The sequence below is a fragment of the Citrus sinensis genome, chromosome 6, assembly GCF_022201045.2.
Source record: "Citrus sinensis cultivar Valencia sweet orange chromosome 6, DVS_A1.0, whole genome shotgun sequence".
Taxonomy (NCBI): Eukaryota; Viridiplantae; Streptophyta; class Magnoliopsida; order Sapindales; family Rutaceae; genus Citrus; species Citrus sinensis.
The window spans coordinates 24,709,489-24,730,826 of record NC_068561.1 but is presented as its reverse complement, the minus strand read 5'-3'; the positions used below and the strand labels follow the sequence as shown (position 1 = coordinate 24,730,826).

At 34.5% G+C, this 21,338-nt stretch overlaps 2 protein-coding genes and 2 pseudogenes across 3 annotated transcripts; 3 read left to right on the top strand and 1 right to left on the bottom strand.

The window, feature by feature from the left end:
* Positions 1–1,171: 1,171 nt before the first annotated feature.
* Positions 1,172–2,034, top strand: LOC112498650 (metalloendoproteinase 2-MMP-like; annotated as a pseudogene).
* A 2,468-nt stretch (positions 2,035–4,502) lies between these two features.
* LOC102625829 (phenylcoumaran benzylic ether reductase TP7-like) lies at positions 4,503–6,238 on the top strand. 2 transcript variants are annotated; one of them, XM_006482407.4, is made up of 5 exons: positions 4,503–4,786; positions 4,925–5,059; positions 5,157–5,394; positions 5,509–5,712; positions 5,930–6,238. In XM_006482407.4, exons 1-5 carry the CDS (start codon positions 4,604–4,606, stop codon positions 6,094–6,096), a joined length of 927 nt encoding a protein of 308 aa, XP_006482470.1. In that variant the 5' UTR covers positions 4,503–4,603; the 3' UTR covers positions 6,097–6,238. The 2 variants fall into 2 exon arrangements, with proteins under 2 accessions (XP_006482470.1, XP_024955366.1); XM_025099598.2 differs by having other exon boundaries at positions 4,644–4,793.
* An 812-nt stretch (positions 6,239–7,050) lies between these two features.
* LOC107177586 (metalloendoproteinase 2-MMP-like) lies at positions 7,051–7,939 on the bottom strand (annotated as a pseudogene).
* Positions 7,940–8,618: 679 nt separating this feature from the next.
* On the top strand, positions 8,619–10,677 carry LOC112498673 (cytochrome P450 89A2-like). The gene has a single exon (XM_025100255.2). The coding sequence runs from the start codon at positions 8,954–8,956 to the stop codon at positions 10,523–10,525; it is 1,572 nt and encodes a 523-aa protein (XP_024956023.1). The 5' UTR covers positions 8,619–8,953; the 3' UTR covers positions 10,526–10,677.
* Positions 10,678–21,338: the final 10,661 nt, after the last annotated feature.

Sequence of the window (21,338 nt, the reverse complement as noted above, 5' to 3'; positions counted from 1 at the left end):
TTTAAGCCCTAAAAAAATAGAGGATTAAAAAATTGATTCAAATTTTACTCAGTTAACTATATTTAAAAAAAAATCATCAATGGATTTTAATTTGAAACGTAACTAAATTTCTAGTCTTCCTTTTTCTTTCCAAGTTGTTTGGTATGTTATCATATGTTCTTGCAAAAATGTAATAATTGAGTAATAATCACTAATTAAGAAGCAATGAAATAAATATTGTGTATTAAAATGAAACCATATAAAGATAAATATAATATCAATTTCGAAAGGATGTTAGATTTGATAATTATTTGTTCACGGCTAAAAATTGAAACTTGATTGTAATTATAGTGTCTTTTGACATTCAAGAGAACAACTTTATTTTCGTTCGACGCATGTATACTGTGCAGAGGTTGAGCTTTATTTGAGCCTTTGAGGAAGAGAAAAGAATGTGAACGGAAATTTAACAATACAATATTATATCTAATTAAGTATATTATTGAAAAAATCTGAAAAAGAGAACAATTAAGTAAAATTTACTATTCAATTAAAGAAAACTGTAAGAAACTTGACCGAAATAAATAGGAAAAAAATTTACACTTTAGATACAAAAAAACGACTTTTATTTTTATTCAATATTAGATATGTGATTTTTCTAGTGGGGTCTCTGAGTGTGGTGATTGGGCCGCCTATGTGCATTCTGATTTCAATTCGACGCATGGACATGATGCACGAGCTTCCCCTTTAAACATGAAAGACGAATTCGCCGAAATTCCGCACAACGTGAGTCACAAGTAAACGATGGCTTTAGTGAGATCTCATTGGGTCTACTGATGCATCCGACGACTAATTTTTATTTTTTTTAACTTATACTGTCATTTTTATTTTTTTGGTTACACGTCTTTGATTCTTTATATCTTCATTTTGAAGACTCAAGTGCTTTTTCCCATTTCCAATTTCTTTTTTGTCTTTTTTTTTTTATCGTTTCTTAAAGTCTAAGAGTTTTGTTAGCTAGTTTGCTCTTTTTTCAAAAGCAAAGTTTGCTTCAAATCGTAAGAGACAGCAATTGTTTTGTGATGTTGTCATCAAATGAAACGGGTGCATTTGCTCATAAGATGGGCTTGAGCCTAATCTTGGAAAAGTAGGCCAAACCCTACAATTTGCCAACTTACTATGATGACAAAAACTAAGTCATGTTCTCTCAAACAAACAAAAAAAATGGTCATGCTCGCTGAAGTTCATGAAGCACTTGAAAGGTTGCCACAAAGGCGACGAGGTTAAAGGCAACCATGAATTGAAATATGAAAATTCCAAGGGAAATAATCAAAGCACACATGCTAACGACGATGATTTTGATGAGCTTTTGGAATCTGCCATCAAACCGACCAGCTCAATTTTAACTTAGAATCCACTGGGGTTTTAGATGGCAATACAGTAGCTAAGATACAGATGAGAACACCGCGATGTGGAGTTAGATGCGGGCATTGTGAATTGCACAACTCGGATGCGTCCCGGCAAGAAAAGGCAACCGCACAGTAATTTTGCTCGCTCTGTCGCTCACTATTCACTTACGCCTTTCGTCCAGAAACCAGAGCCGATGCCATAAATCCGGTTGCGAAAGCGTTTCAAACATGGGCTCAGTTCAAATTCTCAAAATAGAGGACTACGCAAATGCTGATATCAAAATTAGTTTTGAAAGTCGGGATCGTGGAGATGGGAGCCCTTTTGATGCCCGCGGTGGTCCTGACTCCGGATGGAACCTTAGCTCATGCTTTTCCACCACCAGATGGGAAGTTTCATTATGATTCTGACGAGCCATGGGCGCATTTGATTGTAGACTGTTTGCTTTGCATGAAATTGGTCATCTTCTTGGCCTTGCTCATAGCTCGGTTGAGGGTGCTATTATGTTTCCTTCAATTTCTGCTGGACTACCAAATGTAGGATACAAAGTTCAACTGTCACTTGTATTTATTTATATTGGTCCACAAGCATGACAATGAGAATTCACTTATATGATGTAAAATTTGAGTTAAAATGATACTACTAGCAAGTAGCAAGTGGTTGTTGGCGATTGGGTAACGATTTGGAAGATTTGAGGGGAGAAATAATAATATATATTTTCGTGAAAAAAATAGTGATAACACTTACAAGCATATAATATATACAAACTTTGTACTACTCTTAACAACATTTTTAACACATATATAAATTCTCGAATTAAATGAGAAATTATCGGACCAATAACTAATTATCACGTAGCCCTATGAAATAAAGCCACAGTATCTACCATATCTGTTGGCAGATACAAATATACATGTATAGTGTCCCAACTTTGTAAATTATCGTTACTGTTTGTTTGATAGTTGGATGCATTATTAGTAGACACTAAGCCTCGCTCAAGTTGTGTGGGATTTGGGCTAATTCTCTTCACATGAAGAAGTCTATAGATAGAGACATATATCAAAATCAAACCATTGCCCTGCACAGACAACACAAAGAGCTAGCTAAAGCTTTTCTTTTCTTCTCAATGTCTACAGTACTCCTTTCCCACCTGTCTCATAATCATTTGTAGGTGGTGTACTATTTATTTGCCAGCAGCTGTTTTGAAGAAGAGTTCTGCAATCTCCACCAATGTGGGGTGCCCACGTCAACCGAGAACCATGCGAATTGGGGTCGCAAATGGGCTAATGGGTCCATACTTTTGGATTTGATGAGTTTGATTTAACTTTGAAGGCCCAGCAACCTCCATTGCCGGCTGGAGTGGTGTTTGTTGCATTGTCGCAATCAAGTGGTGAAAGAATTGCTTATTTAGAAATGAGTAATGATACAGCCACAAACTCTTGTACAAACTTATTTTGTACAAACTGATGTGGCATGATAAGATTGGTTGAATTAAATATCACTTGGCCCACATGATTTGTTTTTATTAATTTATATTTTTATTCAACCAATAAATTAATGCCACGTCAGTTTGTACAAAATAAGTTTGTACAAGAGTTTGTGGCTGTATCATTACTCTTTAGAATATCTCTCAGTAGTGTATAGCTTTATTTTAGAAATGCACATTTAAATTCCTTGCCTTTATTGAATTCCATTTTTATTAATGTACTAAAATTTCCATCAAAATTAATATTTTATAATGTTCATAATGCTATAATTAATCATCAGACAAAGGGAAATCTGGATACGCATTTCATTTTTATTTTTTTCATTCTGAAAGGATAAAACTGTAAATTAAATCTTCAATCATGAAATTGGATCTTATCTTTAGTCTTATCTTTATCCAGTGGAAGAAGAAACAAGGAATTATATGACAAAATGTACATTATTGGGACTTGCAAAAGCACGCATTTTTTTCTTTATTGTTTAAAAAGAAAAAAAAAATTTAGAGATTTCTGAATCAAGATAATGGTAGGGACGTTTGTCGTTTTGATTCTGCAATCTTCGTCAATACTCAGCTTTTTGCTAAAGCAATTGAATAATTAGGTTTGTTTTTTTTTTTTAATCGGCGATGGTTCAACGTCAGTATGTCACAGGGTCGGAAAATTTCTTTTTAGATAAAAAAATATAATTATATACAGGAAAATGATAATTAGAATATATATCGGCACTTTTAATTATTTGCCTTTAATTTCAGATAAAAGTGAATAGTGAAATAAATTGACAACACACAGCAATTTGTTTATTATCTACAAACTTTTCAATCCATTACTTTTTAGTCCATTATTAAAACAAAGTACTAAATGTAATAAATATAATATTTAAGAGCGATCAAAGTTAATTTTCTTCAACTATACTATACAGAGGAACTAATGATACTCAATAAATTATTAATAATATTAAGAATTTCAGAATTTCAGAATTTCAATATTTAAGTTTCAACTTAAATTCTAATATTATGTGTCATTCATTTATTGGATGATGAATTTTATACATTCTAAAATTACTTAACTATCATTCAATAAATGAATACCACATTAATTTTGTATAAGCCCAAACAATTGAATCTTGTGATACCAGCCGTTAGATGTGTTTAGCGATTGAGATTTGATTTTATGTTTATAGTTTTACCGTTAGACTCTTACACGCAAACAACTTTTCTTGAAATATTGAGTATTGACTCTTACATCACTCGGAAATGAAATACATTTTATTTGGTTTAGTGAAAATATTTCAGTAAACATCGGGGTCTCTACTAGAAGAGAGTTGACTGTATTAACCTTTCAGTGCAAATAGTCTCTTTTTTGCTTCGTAATTGTTTAATTTCAGCACTTAAGCAGTTGAAGCAAATCAAATTATCAAATATTTAGGCGCATAGAAGAAAGGAATTTAGGCAGTTAGGCTCCGTTAAATTTAGTTAGTTAAGCTTTTAAAATGTTTAGTAGGTATTTATAGCTTGATTTTGACAGCATAATTTGTTATTTAAAAAAAAAAAAATAGTAAGTGTTATTTTGCCAATAATAATAGATACACTTTTACCAAAATATGAAACAGGGCCTCAAGCTACACGTTCGTTTCAATCTATAAATTGTGAACTTGGCTCAATGCATCTCCGAGAGAACTTGTACCTTCTCAATTTAATTATTCACTTCTCTTCTTGTTCGCCCATAAAGAAAAAAGATCAATGGCTGAGAAAAGTAAGATTTTGATCATCGGAGGAACTGGAAACATTGGAAAATTTCTTGTAGAAGCAAGTGCAAAGGCTGGCCACCCAACCTTTGCGTTGATTAGAGAAGGCAGTGTCCACGATCCCGTTAAGAGCCAACTTATCGGAAACTTTAAGAACCAAGGCGTCACTTTGCTTTATGTATAATGTGAATATATATATATATATGTATGCTGATTATCAATCATACATACTTATTAATTAGCAAATAATGATTATGGTACATTTATCAATTAATTAATTAATATGTTATATATGATTAATTGTTTGATTGCGCAGGGAGACCTCCATGACCATGAAAGTTTGGTGAAGGCAATAAAACCAGTGGATGTAGTGATATCAGCAGTAGGCCGAACAGAAGTAGAAGATCAGTTTAAGCTCATCGCTGCCATTAAAGAAGTCGGTAACATCAAGGTTCGTTGATTAACTTATAATTTAATTCAGGTGAAATTAATCTTAAGTTATGTAGTGTTAATGTTTATTTAAAAGTTATGAAATTAATAATGGTCAGAGATTTTTTCCAACTGAGTATGGGAGCAATGTTGACGCTGGGCATCCAATTGAGCCAGCAAAATCAGGCTATGCAAGAAAGGCAAAAATCCGCCGCGCTATTGAGGCTGAAGGGATTCCTCACACTTATGTGTCATGCAATTGCTCTTTCGGGTTCTTTCTTCCTACAATGGCCCAGCCTGGGGCCACTGCTCCTCCGAGAGAAAAGATTTTATTCTATGGCGATGGCCAACCTAAGGGTACGTAAAAAAATTAATTTCGATTCGGGTTGAATCTTTAAAGAATGAATTAAAATTGAAAGGCTTTGGGTGGTGTTATTATTATTATGATTATGACTATTTGTTCTTGTGCAGCAATCTTTAACAAGGAAGAAGACATAGCAACCTACACTATCAAAGCTGTTGATGATCCAAGAACCTTGAACAAAACTCTCTACCTCAGACCTCCGAAGAATATATACTCATTCAAGGAGCTTGTTGCTCTTTGGGAGAAGAAGATTGGGAAGACACTCGAAAAAATCTATGTCACAGAGGACCAAATTCTTCAGATGATTCAAGGTTGCCAACTCATCATAATATATATATATGACAAGAACTAACCATTATTTAAAGTCATTTTTTTTGTGATAAAAAAATTTATTACTAAAAGATGAAAACATAGTTTATAGAAATTATTTGCGCATTAAGTATACTAAACATCTTACTTGTCGATAATTAATTAACATATATTTTAATTGGAATTTTTTTTTTTAAATTGCATTAATTTTTCTTGCAGATGCCTCTAATGAAGATAAGATTATGTTAGTAGTCAACTTCTCAATCTTTATGAAGGGTGAACAAACCAATTTTGAAATCGACCCATCTTCCGGAGTGGAGGCTTCTGAGCTATATCCCGATGTTGATTATGCCACCGTTGAAGAATACTTAGACCAATTTGTTTAACCAATTAATATTTTCCTTTTTTATTGTTAATCATTTGTTAAATTGCCCTTCCATGTTTGTGTCGTTGAAGATAAATTAAGATGCGTTTGGTGTGTGTTCGTGTGTGTGTGTGTATATATATATATATATTATTTTGGATGGATTTTCTCAAGTGCAACTTTTTATATATTATAATACTAATTGTTAACCATTAATTATTTTTTATTTTTAAATAAAATTACACTAACTTATGGTCGTAGTCAGAAATAAATACATTTGATGGATAATTTTCTATCTTAAAACTACCAATTATATATGTCAAAAATGTGAAAAACATTTTTAAAGAAAATAAATGAGGTATATATGGATAATTTTCTATCCTAAAACTACCAATTATATATGTCAAAAACGTGAAAAACCTTTTTAAAGAAAATAAATGAGGTATATTTTCAACTTCATCAATAACACAGTGCCCACTTCTTACCAAAAGCATATACACTTGACCAACGCCTAAACGATATATGTGTATCTATTTGTTTGTGTTTCATTTATTATTTTTAGTTGCCTCCAATATTTCAATAAAAAACAAAATGCTTCCAAATTTCTACTACAAGGTACTTCATCCTGTAACAAACTTAATATTATTTTTTTCATACTTAATTCATGATGATGATGATTATTTTAAAACCATGCTTAATGCATGATTTTGTTTCAGTTCGTTAGCAATAATAAATATTACTCTTCAAGAAAAACTACATTTTCGAAAATGTACCTAGATAAAAATTTTCATTAAAAAAATTAATTAATTGTATTGTTTGACACTACTAATTTCTCTTAATTAAAGTAGTTTTTTCTAATTAAACCGGTGGCAACGATCTCATTAATGTGATAATTGCGTAACTATAGTTACTATGGTAAACATTAAATGTCATGTAATCATTTCAGATAAAAACAAAAGTCATGCTCATTGATTAGTGCAACATAAATTGCATATTACACATTGATGAAAAAAAATTAACATTTATCTCATACATGTCCGTTATTAATTGGTGCCTTAAATTGATGTAGACAATGGCCAGGCGGCCATCATATTAAATAACAAAAAATACCATATAGGGAAAAATACTTCATACAAAAGATATGAAAAATAAATTATCATACCAAGCTGAAAAATACAATAGCAGTCTTCTGGACTGCTTCCTCTGCACGCGAAATCAAAATTCATTGAAATTTCAAATATAATAAAGTTAAAAATATTAATTAATCAAGCAGATTCAAGCCCAAACATTACATAGAGCCTTAATTCCTTGAATATCATCACCATGTAAACCCTTTGTCGCTCCACGATCAATGTAAGCATACATAATTAATTGCACCCTCAACTGAGCTATGGTCGAGGCCAAGAAAATGCCCAATTTCATGCAATGCAACAGTCTCCAAATCAAACGCATCTTTTGTTGCACCCACAGCCCACGGCTCATCAGTATCATAATGGAACCTCCCATCTCCTGGGGCAGAAGCATGAGCGATGGTTCTGCCAAGGCCATCGAAAGGGAAGCCATCTCCATGGTCCCCAGTTTCAAAACTAACCGTGATATCAGCGTTTGTGCAGTCCTGTGTTTGTGAGAATTTGTAAGTGAGCGCTTGGGGCCCATGTTTTAAAAGCACGAACCACGGGTTTCATGGCATCAGATATGGGAATTGGTTGATGGCCACCTGAGGCTTCCTTCAAAGTTGAATAATGAGAGACTGTGTAAAAATGGCTGGCTCCATTTTGATGTTTGTGTTGTTGCCTTTTCTTGCTGGAACGCATTCGAATTGTGCCATTCACGATATCTGCAACCCCACATCGTCGTGTTGTCATTTGAAAGGGTGTCACAAAGGAGACCAAATTAAAGGCATCCGCGGGCTTGAAAAGTACTTGGATAAGTTTGGTTACTTGAACTATCGCAAGCCACAGAATCAAAGCACACATGCCGATGACGATGATTTTTTTTGGGCATGGGAGTGATCATGAGCGGAAACTGAGCAATTTGAGAGGAGGGAAAGGGGAGTACTGTAAATGAGAAGAAAGGAAACGATTTGGATGACATTGTTGAGTGATATTTATTGAACTAGAAAGAAAGCTCTTGTTAATAGCTCAGAGCAATGCTTTGATATGTGTCTAGTATTTATAATCTTTTCTTATGAGAAAGGAATATAATTATAACGGAGTCAAACTACTACTGATGCATGGCACTCGGCAATATGACTTATTCTTATCACAGGTTAAGAGAGCGCTGAATAATTTATGAAACAATGACCCCTTAGCAGGCCGATGATTTCTGTTTTTCATTACCATTGAAACTTTCTATGCACAAACTTAGTCTTAGAACTTTTGAAAAATATGAATTGTTAAATCCCACGCACAAGATGACGGGGTGACTTTTTTTCAATTTTTTTAGTGAAACATGATAGCAAGAGTCAACTTTATTAAAGTAAAATAATTAGTCAGGAATTAATGTAATGACTACCGAGTCTTATCTTTCACAACATAACTGAAAGTTTGTAACATCCAAAAAAAAAAAAAGAAGGAAAAAACAATATAAAACAAAATGCATGTGAAAGAATAAGAAAAATGGTATAAATTAATTCAAGGATTTTGTAGTAGAACCCAAAGAGGACGAAGAGACATGTTAAAAAGACTTAGTAGAGCATATAAACTATTTTCATTTAAATACTTATTATATGCTTAATTATTTCCGTCGTTACGCTTTATTATTTTTGCATCACATCTAGAATGTATGAGACTACAAGTAAATGTAAGCAATTTTCGAACCTCAAAATATACTCTCAATAATTTAACAAGGAAAATCTATGAATAACAAAACCATCTCTCATGGAGATCCTATATTATATCATCATCCCAATTTCTCTCTTCCTCGCTTTTCTTGTTAGGTTTATTCTCGCTCTTCTCTTATCATCATCTTCAGAAATCAGCACCCAAAATCTCCCACCAGGACCTCCAAGATTTCACCTCCTTGCCCATTTCTTATGGCACCGCAAACCTCTCTTTCAACTCGGACCCATAATCTCCACCCTCCGCCTCAAGTATGGCCCCATCATCACCGTTAGAATGGGATCAGAACCCTCCATTTACATTTGCAACAACACCCTAGCTCATCAAGCACTCATCAACAATGGCACCGTCTTCGCGGACCGCCCGAAAATTACCAGCATTGCTGATGATCTGATCTTTGCAAACAAACGTAGGGGCATTAGTACGTACCCGTATGGCACAACTTGGCGTGTTCTTCGCCATAATTTCACCGGTTCATCAGGTTTTCTTCACTCTTCAAGTATTAAATTTAATCATTCTCATTTACGCGGACGTGTGTTGGAGAAATTAATTTGTGAGTTAAAACGCGAATACTGTGAATGTAGGGGTGATGGTGTTTATGTTTGTGAGCATTTTAGGTATGCGATATTTTATTTGTTGGTTAAGATGTGTTTTGGTAATAATGTTGAAGAGCAGGAGATTAGGGAACTGGGATGTGCCCAGAAAAAGCTTTTTATGATCATTAATAAGCTGAAAGTATTTGCAATCATGCCAGATTTGGGGAAAATTTTGTTTAGAAAGCGTTGGAAGAAGTTTTTGGGTATTATTAGAAGTAGAGAGGATGTGTTTGTGGGTTTGGTTAGAGATAGAAAGAAAATTAAGCAAGAAAATGAAGAAAGGGACATTGATTCTGAGTCATATGTTGATACACTAATAGAATTGAGGCTTCCTAGTGATCGGAAAGTTCTCGAAGAGAGTGAGATTGTGAGTTTGAGTGATGAATTTATCAGCCATGGCAGTGATACAATAGCAACTGCATTGCATTGGGTCATGGCGAATGTTGTAAAGTATCCGAAAATTCAAGCAAAGATTTTGGATGAAATTAATGGGGTTGTGGAACAAGGGCAACAGTGGATTAATGAGGATGATTTGGTTAAGATGCCTTATTTGAAAGCAGTGATTCTCGAAGGTTTGAGGCGTCACCCACCTGTTTACTTGCTGGACACTCCACACGCGGTGACAGAGGATGTTGAATTGGGCGGGTACCTTGTGACTAAAGGTATCTCAGTGAACTTCTTGGTGGCGGATATGGGGCGCGATCCGAATGTGTGGGAAGATCCCTTGGAGTTCAAGCCCGAGAGATTTTTGTATTGTGATGATAAGAACGGAGGGGAAAATAACCTTGACATAACACGTAACAGAGAAATTAAGATGATGCCGTTTGGTGCTGGGAGGAGAGTTTGCCCTGGTCTTGGTTTAGCTATCCTGAATTTAGAGTATTTTGTGGCAAATTTGATTTGGAAATTTGAGTGGAATAAGGCGGATGAAGATGTTGATTTATCAGAGAAAGCAGAGTTCACAATCGAGATGAAAAATCCATTGCATGCTCGCATATCTCCGCGTGTCAATTAATTCACAATGCATGTTAACAGATTTGTTCTTTGATTATTTCTCTTGATCATTAATCATTTCACAGAAACATAAATCCACAATGTTGTAAGCTCAAGCATATAAACTAACCATACTTTCGTCCATAGTTTATAATTGGGCCCTTAATTAATATTTCATTTGTGGAACAAGTATCAATGCAGTGTGCACACAAGTAGACATGGATCTGTCACATGTCAAAATTTTGCGGATGAAACTGTAAACCACACGAATTGCTTCAGAGTGGCTACACAAGTATCCAGACAATGCAGTTTTACACCTGCCAAAAATTGCTTCAGATCATAGACCCATCTTAGTTCGGTTTAATAATGATGCCAGTTGCGTTAGGGGACAAAAACTTTTCCGTTTCTTAGCTGCATGGCTTACGGACAACTCTTTTGGGGAGTTTGTATCTAATGCTTGGATTAATAGTTTGCCGTATCTAAATGCTGCTGATATTTTTGTGAAGAAGGCCTTGGAATGGAATAGAGACCATTTCGGGAATATTTTTCAAAAGAAGCGACGGATCTTAGCACGCCTGGGGGGGATTCAAAAGGTGTTAGAAACTAAGTCCCGACGAAGTTTGGCCAGGTTAGAGCTAAAGCTGAAGAAGGAGTTAGAGGAAATTCTTACACAAGAGGAAATTTTGTGGCTTCAAAAATCTCGTAAAGAATGGCTTATCCAAGGGGATAGAAATACGGCTTATTTTCACCAAAAAACGTTGGCTAGACGTAGAAGAAATCGTATCACAACTATCCAGAATGCTAATGGGGAATGGATTGTGGATAATGAAATTATTAAGCAGCATGCTACGGCTTTCTTCTCGACCCTTTATACTAGTGAGACTTTGGATTTCCGACCATATCCAGTCAGGGGCTGCTTCCCTATCCTTGATGCAGCTCTCACTCACAGGCTTATGGCTCCCATCGAGGATAATGAAATCCGACAGACTATTTTTAGCATGAAGCCACTAAAGGCACCTGGCGTGGATGGTCTTCATGCGATTTTCTACCAATCCCAATGGCATATCGTTGGCCACTCTTTCTGTAAATTTATAAAGAATAGTTTCAGCAGCGCCAGTATTTTGAAGGATATTAACACTACGCTTCTAGTTCTCATCCCAAAGGTTGACCATCCGGTTAATCTAAAAATGTATCGACCGATTAGTTTATGCACAGTGGCATACAAAACCATTTCTAAAATTGTGGCTAACAGACTGCAGGCCCTAATGCCGATTCTTATTGGTCCTCAGCAAACTAGCTTTGTGCCTGGCCGTCATATCACTGATAATATTGTGATTGCCCAAGAAGTTATTCACTCCATGCGCAAGAAAGCGGGGAAGAAATGATTCATGGCAATTAAAGTGGATCTCGAAAAGGCGTATGATAGACTTAACTGGGATTTTATTTATGAGACGCTGCAAGAAACGGGACTGCCTAGAGATATGATCCAGATCATTATGGCATGTATTACTTCAGCTACAATGAGAATATTATGGAATGGTGAAGCTTCTGAGGAGTTCGTTCCCTCCCGTGGTATACGACAAGGAGACCCTCTTTCCCCGTATATTTTTGTTCTTTGTGTGGAGAGGCTCAGCCATGGGATTAATAGAGCTGTCACTGCTGGGGAATGGCGGCCAATTCGACTTGCTCGTCGTGGTACCCCTCTTACTCATTTATTTTTTGCCGATGACCTTTTACTCTTGGCTGAAGCAGACATTGAACAAGCTGGGGTGATAAATATGGTCTTGAATAATTTTTGCCAGAGCTCGGAAGCCAAAGTTAATAAGGCTAAATCTCAAGTTTTCTTTTCCAAAAATATTTCGGCTTGGGACATGAAAAGAATTGGGGCTGAACTTGGTTTCTCCGTAACCAAGGACTTGGGCACGTACCTTGGGATGCCGCTGCTGCATACTCGTGTATCACAGCATACATATCAGAACATTATTGACAAAGTGGAAAGGCGTTTGTCGGGCTGGCATGCATCTCTGTTGTCTTTGGCTGGCAGAATAACCCTTACTCAGACGGTTTTACAAGCTATCCCGGTTTACGCAATGCAAACAACTAGCCTCCCCACTGGAATTAATATGAAGATTGATAAAGGGTGCAGGAAATTCATATGGAGTGGTAACTCAAATCAGCAGCGGATGAGTATGGTTAGCTGGGATACTTTGTGCAAACCAAAGGCTTATGGAGGCTTAGGACTTAAGGACCTAAACGTGATGAATAAAGCGCTTTTAATGAAGCTTAGTTGGGGAATCATCTCAGCTAAGGATAGCCTATGGGTTCAGGTTCTGTGTACAAAATATGGGGTTAATAATTCCAACCCCCCTCTGTCCTTGCCGACTCGCTATGGATCTCATATGTGGAAAGCTATTGGAAGGATTTGGAGTGATACGATGTTAAGTAGGAGCTGGTCTATTGGTGATGGTAAAAGAATCCATTTTTGGTGGGATTGTTGGGTGTATAAGGATAAGCCCCTTGCGAACCAGGTCACTTCTCCTATTCCCGATCACCTCACTAACTTAATGGTTGCTGATTGTGTGGCAGCGAATGGGCAATGGAACTGGGCATTATTTGATCTTTTTCTCCCTCACACGGCCATCATGAAGATTGCGTCCATACATCCTCCCTCAGATTTGTTAGGTCCGGATCAATTCTATTGGTCGCATTCTAATAAAGGGAATTTCTCAGCCTCCTCGGCTTATAATGTTATCAGATCTCCGGATATTTCTTTACAGGATACTAGTTGGAATATGGTTTGGAAGTGGCAAGGCCCTCAGGGTGTTAAAGTTTTCATTTGGTTAGCTCTTCATGGCCGATTGAAAACCAAAACTGAAATTGCATGGCGCCACATGGCGATAAATACTGAGTGTGATAGATGTGGGGCCCCGGTTGAGGATATCTTGCATGTGTTAAGAGATTGCATGGGTACGAAAGGTTTTTGGTATCGAGTGATTCCTGTAGCAATGAGGCAGCGTTTTTTCCAAGCTCCTTTTAAAGAATGGATGATGAATAATCTCCAGAATGCATGGCCTATTTCTGGAGTTCGAAATTGGGTTTGCTTCTTTGGTATAGCGATATGGAGACTATGGTATTGGAGGAACCAGTTCTGGGTGAATGGATTAGCTATGGACAGTCTATCCATGGTTAATGATGTCAAGGCTCACACGGAGGAGGTGATTTTAATTCAAGGGTCTTCTTTGAGCTTGACAAATAAAAAAGTCAACAAATGGATTGGTTGGTCGCCTCCGAATTGGCCATGGTGCAAGTTGAATTCAGATGGTGCCTGCAAAGTGAATGGTGTAGCTGCTGCAGGGGGCCTGATTCGAGATCACAGTGGTCATTGGGTTGTTGGATTTGGGATGAATATAGGGAATTGTTCAGTGACCACGGCGGAATTATGGGGTCTTTACCAAGGGCTGACTCTTGCGTGGGATAAAGGGATCCGTTGGCTTTGTGTTGAGGTTGATAGTCGCTGCGTTACTCAACTTGTGAAGAATAACATGGTGAATCCCAATGAGTTTTCTACCCTCATTCGTGCCATTCAAGAACTCATCAGACGCAACTGGCGGGTGGAGATTACTCATGTTTACAGGGAGGCGAATTTTGCCGCGGATTATTTAGCTACTTTAGCTTGTTCCCTCCCGCTAGGACTTCATGTCTTGAACTCTCCTCCTAAAGGAGTGCTCCAGTTTATGTCCCAAGATAATTATGGGGTAGTCTATCCCCGTCTTGTTACTTCTTAGCTCTGTTAAGAGCCCCTCTTAATCAAAAAAAAAAATTAATTTTTACTTTTTGTTCTCAATACTGAATCTGCAGTGATTCGATTTGACTGCATTTAGGGCGTGTTTGTAATTAAAGTGTTGTAGTTATTAAATTACAATTGTTGTAGAAAAAAAATTGTGATTATGAAATAAAAATTAATAATATGTAGTAAATATAAATTTTAAATAATAATTTTGATAAAATTATTAAAAATATAATAAATTTTCTATTATATAAGTGAAAAATTATATTAATATATCTTCGAAATTATAGTAGTTAGTGTTTACCAAATACTTTAGTACTGTAGCTTAAAAGTTACAACTGCCCAACCTCAATTTCAAATGCATCCTTAAAAGAACACCTCTGGCTAGTTGATCTTATTTAGCAGATACTAACCTTAACCACGTAGAGTATCTATGTATCTATATAAAGTTAAGACTTGAGGAGGTGATGTGGCATCACCATTTTGCTTTTTTGTATATTCTCTATTATCTAATAAATAGATAATTTTTTTTTAGATTTGACTTTTCATCTTCTTATAATTAATTTGATTGTATTTAACTCATTTAATAAATAGTAACTTTATTAATATATATCATTCCTCATCTTTTTATATTTGCTATTATCTAAAATATCTAAAATATTGGTGAATATTCTTTGTACTTTTTTTTCTCTTTCTATTTAAATTCAACAATATGTAATCATTAATAATAATTAATTATAAGTCTTTTGAAACATTTATTTATTTTATTATGGTAGCAATTAAACTTTAGTGGCATAAAATACATGAATTAATTAACATAGAAAGAGAGGTTCTTTCATTTTCCCTCAACAATGCCACTAAGTCCTAATTTTAATGCCATAATCCCATATTTAATTATGCAACCTTTTGTTGAGTGTCTTTTGGCTTCTTCAAAATTTATTATGCTATCAATTAAACTTTAGTGCCTTAAAATACATCACCTAATTAACATAGGAAGAGAGGTTCTTTCATCTTCCCTCAACCTCATCTTTTTATATTCTCTATTATCTAAAATATCTAAAATATTGGTGGATATTCTTTGTACATATTTCTTCCTCTTTCTATTTAACTCCAACAATATGTAACCATTAATAATAATTAATTATAAGTCTTTTGAAACATTCATTTATTTTATTATGCTAGCAATTAAACTTTAGTGGCTTAAAATACATGAATTAATTAACATAGGAAGAGATGTTCTTTCATCTTCCCTCATCAATGGCACTAGGGCCTAAGTTTAATGTCATAATCTCATATTTAATTATGCAACTTTTTGTTAAGTGCCTTTTGGCTTCTTCAAATCTATATATATATATACATATGAAGTTGGGATTAGAGGAGGTGATGTGGCATCACCATACTATGACAGAGGATTTCGTGCTTGATGATAAGTATGTGATACCAAAGGACGGGAGTGTGAATTTCATGGCGGCCGACATGGGTTGGGATCCGAAAGTTTGGGAGGATCCGATGGGATTTCAGCCCGAGAGGTTTTTGAATGATCATGATCGAGATTTTGACATAACGGGGAGTAGGGAAATTAAGATGATGCCATTTGGAGCTAGCAGGAGAATCTGCACCGGTTTTGGTTTGGCTATGCTTCATTTGGAGTATTTTGTGGCTAATTTGGTTTGGAATTTTAAGTGGAAGGCTGTGGATGGTGATGAGGTTGATTTGACTGAGAAGCAAAAGTTACCGTTGTGATGAAGAATCCATTGCAGGCTTTTCTTTCTCCTAGAATTAGATAAGAACATAACTCACCTTATTATTATTAGTATTATTACGCATTTAAAAATTAAGAATCCATTGCAGGCTCTTCTTTCTAGGACTTGACTGACGTTGGTGCTTTAAGAAGTCAAACATCGAATGGCAATACTCAAGAGAGCATGAGTAACTTGTGTGCCGCTCTTTCCCAAGTGTCCTGCGTATTATCATTACACGACTATCGGAAGAAAAATGAAACCCAATGTAATTAATGACGGGCCATATGATTATTAGGACAAGTTGCTCATAGATTTTGCGAATCTTAATGTTTTCGAGCTCCCCTATTGGGAAGAAATTTTTCACTCTTCAGGTCAAATAAAGTTGGGAAAACACAATTGGAGAAAATCACGGTGTAATTTCAACTTGGGAAAGAATGGTAGCTTGACTCTTGGAAACATACTCAGCACCGAACATGTGGTTTTAGTGGTAAAATATTTGAGTTAGAACAAAACATTCTAAATCTTTTTATTTGAAGAGTCACGTTAATAAGAGTATTACTCTAATAATTTTATTTTTTTTAAATACTTATATATTTATTTATGTGGCAAATAGAAGAGTGAAAAGGTAAACACTGTTTCAAAAAACTCTTCAAATAAAAAATAAATTTCTTCCATCAAGACAATAGCAATTATAGCACTTATTTCTGTTTTATAATAATAAGATTTTAAAAAATAACAATATAATATTATCTTAAAGGCTCCAACTAAGATTTTTCAAAGGAAACAACACTTCTCATTGTTTAATATTGAAGAGAGAGGATGACACTTTCATTCGAACATTTAGTACCGCTTTAAGAGTTTTAAAAGGCTCTTAAAAATGAGATTCTTATTCTTTGAACAAGATTATTATTCTTTCTTTTCAATATTGAGAGGTGGCTTCATCTTCTTCAAATAATATTATACTACTTTTTATATCATTATTATTGAGAGAGAGAAAGAAGTATTATGAGTAAATTATTAAAAAATAGAGGGTAGTTAAATTTGATGAAAGAATAATTTGATTAAAATCATATTAAAATTATTTATGTGGAATTTGCCATTTAAGCTGCGCGAAGCGCGGTTCTATTTCCTAGTACTAAAATAAAGCAAAGTTCAATTGCTTCAGCCGGGCCAAATGGGTACATATATCGCGACAAGCTTCACATGGCATTTATATGTATAAAACCAATTTGATTTAGGTGATAAGCGGAGAAATTAATGCAAAATGAATATAAACTAGTGGAAGGGATTCATAGAACAAGCAAACATCATGCATTAAATTAAAAATAAGTATTTTAATTAGGTTCTTGGTTACAACAGATTGTGACATTATTTATTATGATTGGACTAGGAACAACCCGACACACAAGAGGGTTGAAGATGGATACACGAATTAATTATTGAATCTTATCATACAAGAAATAAAATATTAGATCCCCTATCATCGGTGATCTTTAAATAGACTAGCCGAGACCCTTTTAATCGTAACAAAGTTTCAGGTTTCAAATGGTACATAGTTGTGATAATGAATTTTAGTTTCAGATTTTATACCGAAATTAAAAAGACAATATTGTACTTACGTGGAAAGGTGCATCCGCGGCGCCATGGTGGCTCGTCCACCTCCAGATCAGAAGATTGCCTCTTCGATTCGAGTCGGGTTTGAATCAATTCCATTTTCTTTTTTAACATTTATTAATGTTTTTCACCTATTTTGGTGAGAAAAATCGTGCCCTACATTAATTTATATATATAAAGAGAGAGAAAATTTTATTAAGTATAAAAGTGATTCTTAAAACCAGATTGTCAATTAAGAAATCAAATCATTAATTTTAAAGAGATTATTACCTATTACTAAATAAAATTAATAATATAAAATATTTATTTTAATTATCAAATATTGTATGTATACAATAACAAAGATATTTTATATACATGTTTAAATAAATTTTATTCCAACATTATATCTTTTTTAATTATGTATATTCTTATAGCAGTTTAAAACTAATATTTATCAAATATATATGATTGCTTTGAAAATTTACAGTACTTTTACAAATAAATTTTACCAAACACATGTTTAATTCTTTTCACAATTAATTATTTTTACAGTACACTTAAGAGTAATTCTTTTAAAAGGAATATCATTAACTGACTCATAATATATCTAAACTGATTCTGGCCATTCACAGATTTTAAATTAATAAATTAAAGCAAAATTAAGGGTGTGTTTGAGATTGAGGTGTTGTATCTTTTAAGTTACAGCTGCTGTAGAAAAAAAGTTGTACTTATAAAATAAAAGTTTATAATATGTAGTAAATATAAATTTTAAATAATAATTTTAACAAGATTATTAAAGATATAATAGATTCTCTATTATACAAGTGAAAAATCATATCAACGTAGCTTTCAAGTTATCGCAGTTAGTGTTTACCAAACACTTTACTGCTGTAGCGTTCCAACCTCAATACGAAACGCACTCTAAATGCTACACACGGCTAGAGGTGGCAAAAATACCCGACCCGGGTATGAAGCCGGGTCAGTCTTGGGCATACTTGATAACTCCGGAACCCGGATTTTATTAAAAAAATTATAAAATATATATTATTTTAAATATTTTATATTTATTTGACTCATTTATTATACATATATAAAGTTTTAAACACTTAAGTTTATATTTTCATATCAAATTTTATTGAAATAAATTTAAAACTTATAAAATTACTAAAAAATAAAAAATATATACACATAAAATATTAAAAAATATAAAATTCAGGTACCCAGATTAAAATCTGGCCCAGACCCAGACCCGGCCCGGAGTTTTGCCATCTCTACACACGGCCCCATTTAGATGTGCTTCACGTGGCCTTTGCATGCAAGTTTCGACATACAGATTTCATTTACATGCGCCAACCAATATACATGCATACTAATAAATACAAATTGAATATGAATTATTCAAACACCCGAGGGGATATGTATATTATGTTGGGGAAAAATTAGGTTTTTTAATTTTTATTAAACCTTTTGAAGATCACTCTCATATAATATATAAGAATTTGTATTCTAGAAATCGTACCTTGAAAATCTGAGTTGGTTTTTTCTGCTGAAGTGATTTAGGCTCCTAGATCACGATCCGCCACCACCACTCCTGTTAGATCACGATCCGTCACCACCACGCTTGTTAGATCACGAACTGTCTCCAATGATCTTCCAGGTTATGACTCAGGTTCGATCTGCACTTGACGTGTGGGCGCCTTTATCACTACCAAAGCAACTAGCACGAGAAAATTTTTCTCTCAACAATGGAGAGAAAAATCTTATTCTCTGATCTGTATATAGTGGCTTTTTTCTTTTCTTTTGGGAAAAATAAGCCTTTTATATCATCCTTTAGTGAAAACCCTAGGCTCCAAATAATCAAAAAACAAAACTCACGTTTATTTGCTTTTTCAATAGGGGACCCACCTTGTAAAATAACATAAGGCCCCTTATACAAAAGCTAATTAAATGGAGCCTCCCACTAAATGATATATTTAGGCTTTTGACCCAAATAGCTAGTTATCTTACTTATTAGTCCAGTAGTGGTGCAGTCAATTAAATGAGCTAACCCGGGGATCATTTGGGAACATACAATAGTGGCTACAATAATTAGGCCTGTAATTAAACTAGCCCAATTATTTAATTCCAAATCTACTCCACTAAAAGATTGGAACTGACTTCCATAATTGTATGCTCGAATAATAATTCGTCCCAAGCCACATTGATTTCTTTACTGCACAATCCTTTGTACCACATCGTTAATTAAATTGATATCTCAACTGTTCAATCAATTTAATAACATCTTATTCCTTGATCCTTACTGATTTTCTCTAATGATCATTTTCAACATACTAAATATGTTGACACACTTTGGCCAGAGAATTCTATGATCAAGTACCGAAAACCTATCAAGAGATGTGTTGTACAAATTCTATATTGTTAATCCATAACTCCAATACTCATAATTGCTCCCACCAAGATACCGGGTAATCTTGACCACAAGGATGTGTCGTGCCCATTGGTAACTCAAATGAAATAACAATCACAATCATGAAATCATAATTAACTCAAGATTAAGATTACAGTAAAATCAACGCCTATGAGATTTAATAAGTCTGACAGTTATTACAAAGTTAATTAAATCTCATATGTGATCCTGTTCAATGTAGTCGTACTACATCAATAAATTCATACATGATTAAGACAAACCATTCAATGAATTTATTACAGTCTATACCTAAATAAAGTGCCCAACTTTATTTATCAACTGCGAACTAAATTTATTTAATCATAAGATAACTTGTATTTATGTCTTCTGTGAATCCACATGGTGATCACATAAATACATATAATATGATTAAATAGACTTTAATACAAGTATTAATGCAATTAAGATATTTGAATAAAATACCTCATTTATTTTATTAATCAGAAAAATAGTTTATTACAATTAAATAAACACATATGCTTTTAAAGAGCATATTTTCCCAACAATCTCCCACTAGCTCTCAAAGCATATCTGGCATATTGCACATGCTCTAGGGCTCTAAGTGCAGGTTATAAAGGTTTCCCACTAATGGCCATTGTAATAAGATCTGCCATTTAGCATCTAATGCCATTTGGGGTACTGTCATATAACATTTCTACACTATTCTCTTATAAGATGATACTTCCTTTCAATATGTTTTGTTTCTTGTGGTTCCTTGGTTCCTTAGATTGAGCTACCGCACCACCATTATCACATAAATAGTTTAAGGGGTGCAGTTACAACAGGTACCACCTCAAGATTTCGTAGGAACTTGCGGAGCCATATAGCTTCTTTTGCAGCTTCAGATGTAGCCACATATTCAGCTTTAGTTGTTGAGTCTGTGATACAAGATTGTTTCACACTCATCCAACTAATAGCTCCACTTCCCAATGTAAACACATAGCCGGAAGTTGATTTTCTGGAATCCTTATCTGACATAAAGTCAGAATCAGTATAACCCACTGGAATGAGTTCATCACCAGAATACACAAGCATATAATTTTTAGTTCTTTTCAGATACTTTATAATATGCTTGACTGCAGTCCAGTATTGAGGTCCAAGATTAAATTGATATCTGCTAACCATCCCTATCGCAAAACAGATGTCTGGCCTAGTGCAAAGCATGGCATACACGAGACTTCCCACAGCGTCTGCATAGGGAACTCGTCTCATTCTCTCTATCTCTTTAGATGTTTTAGGTGAT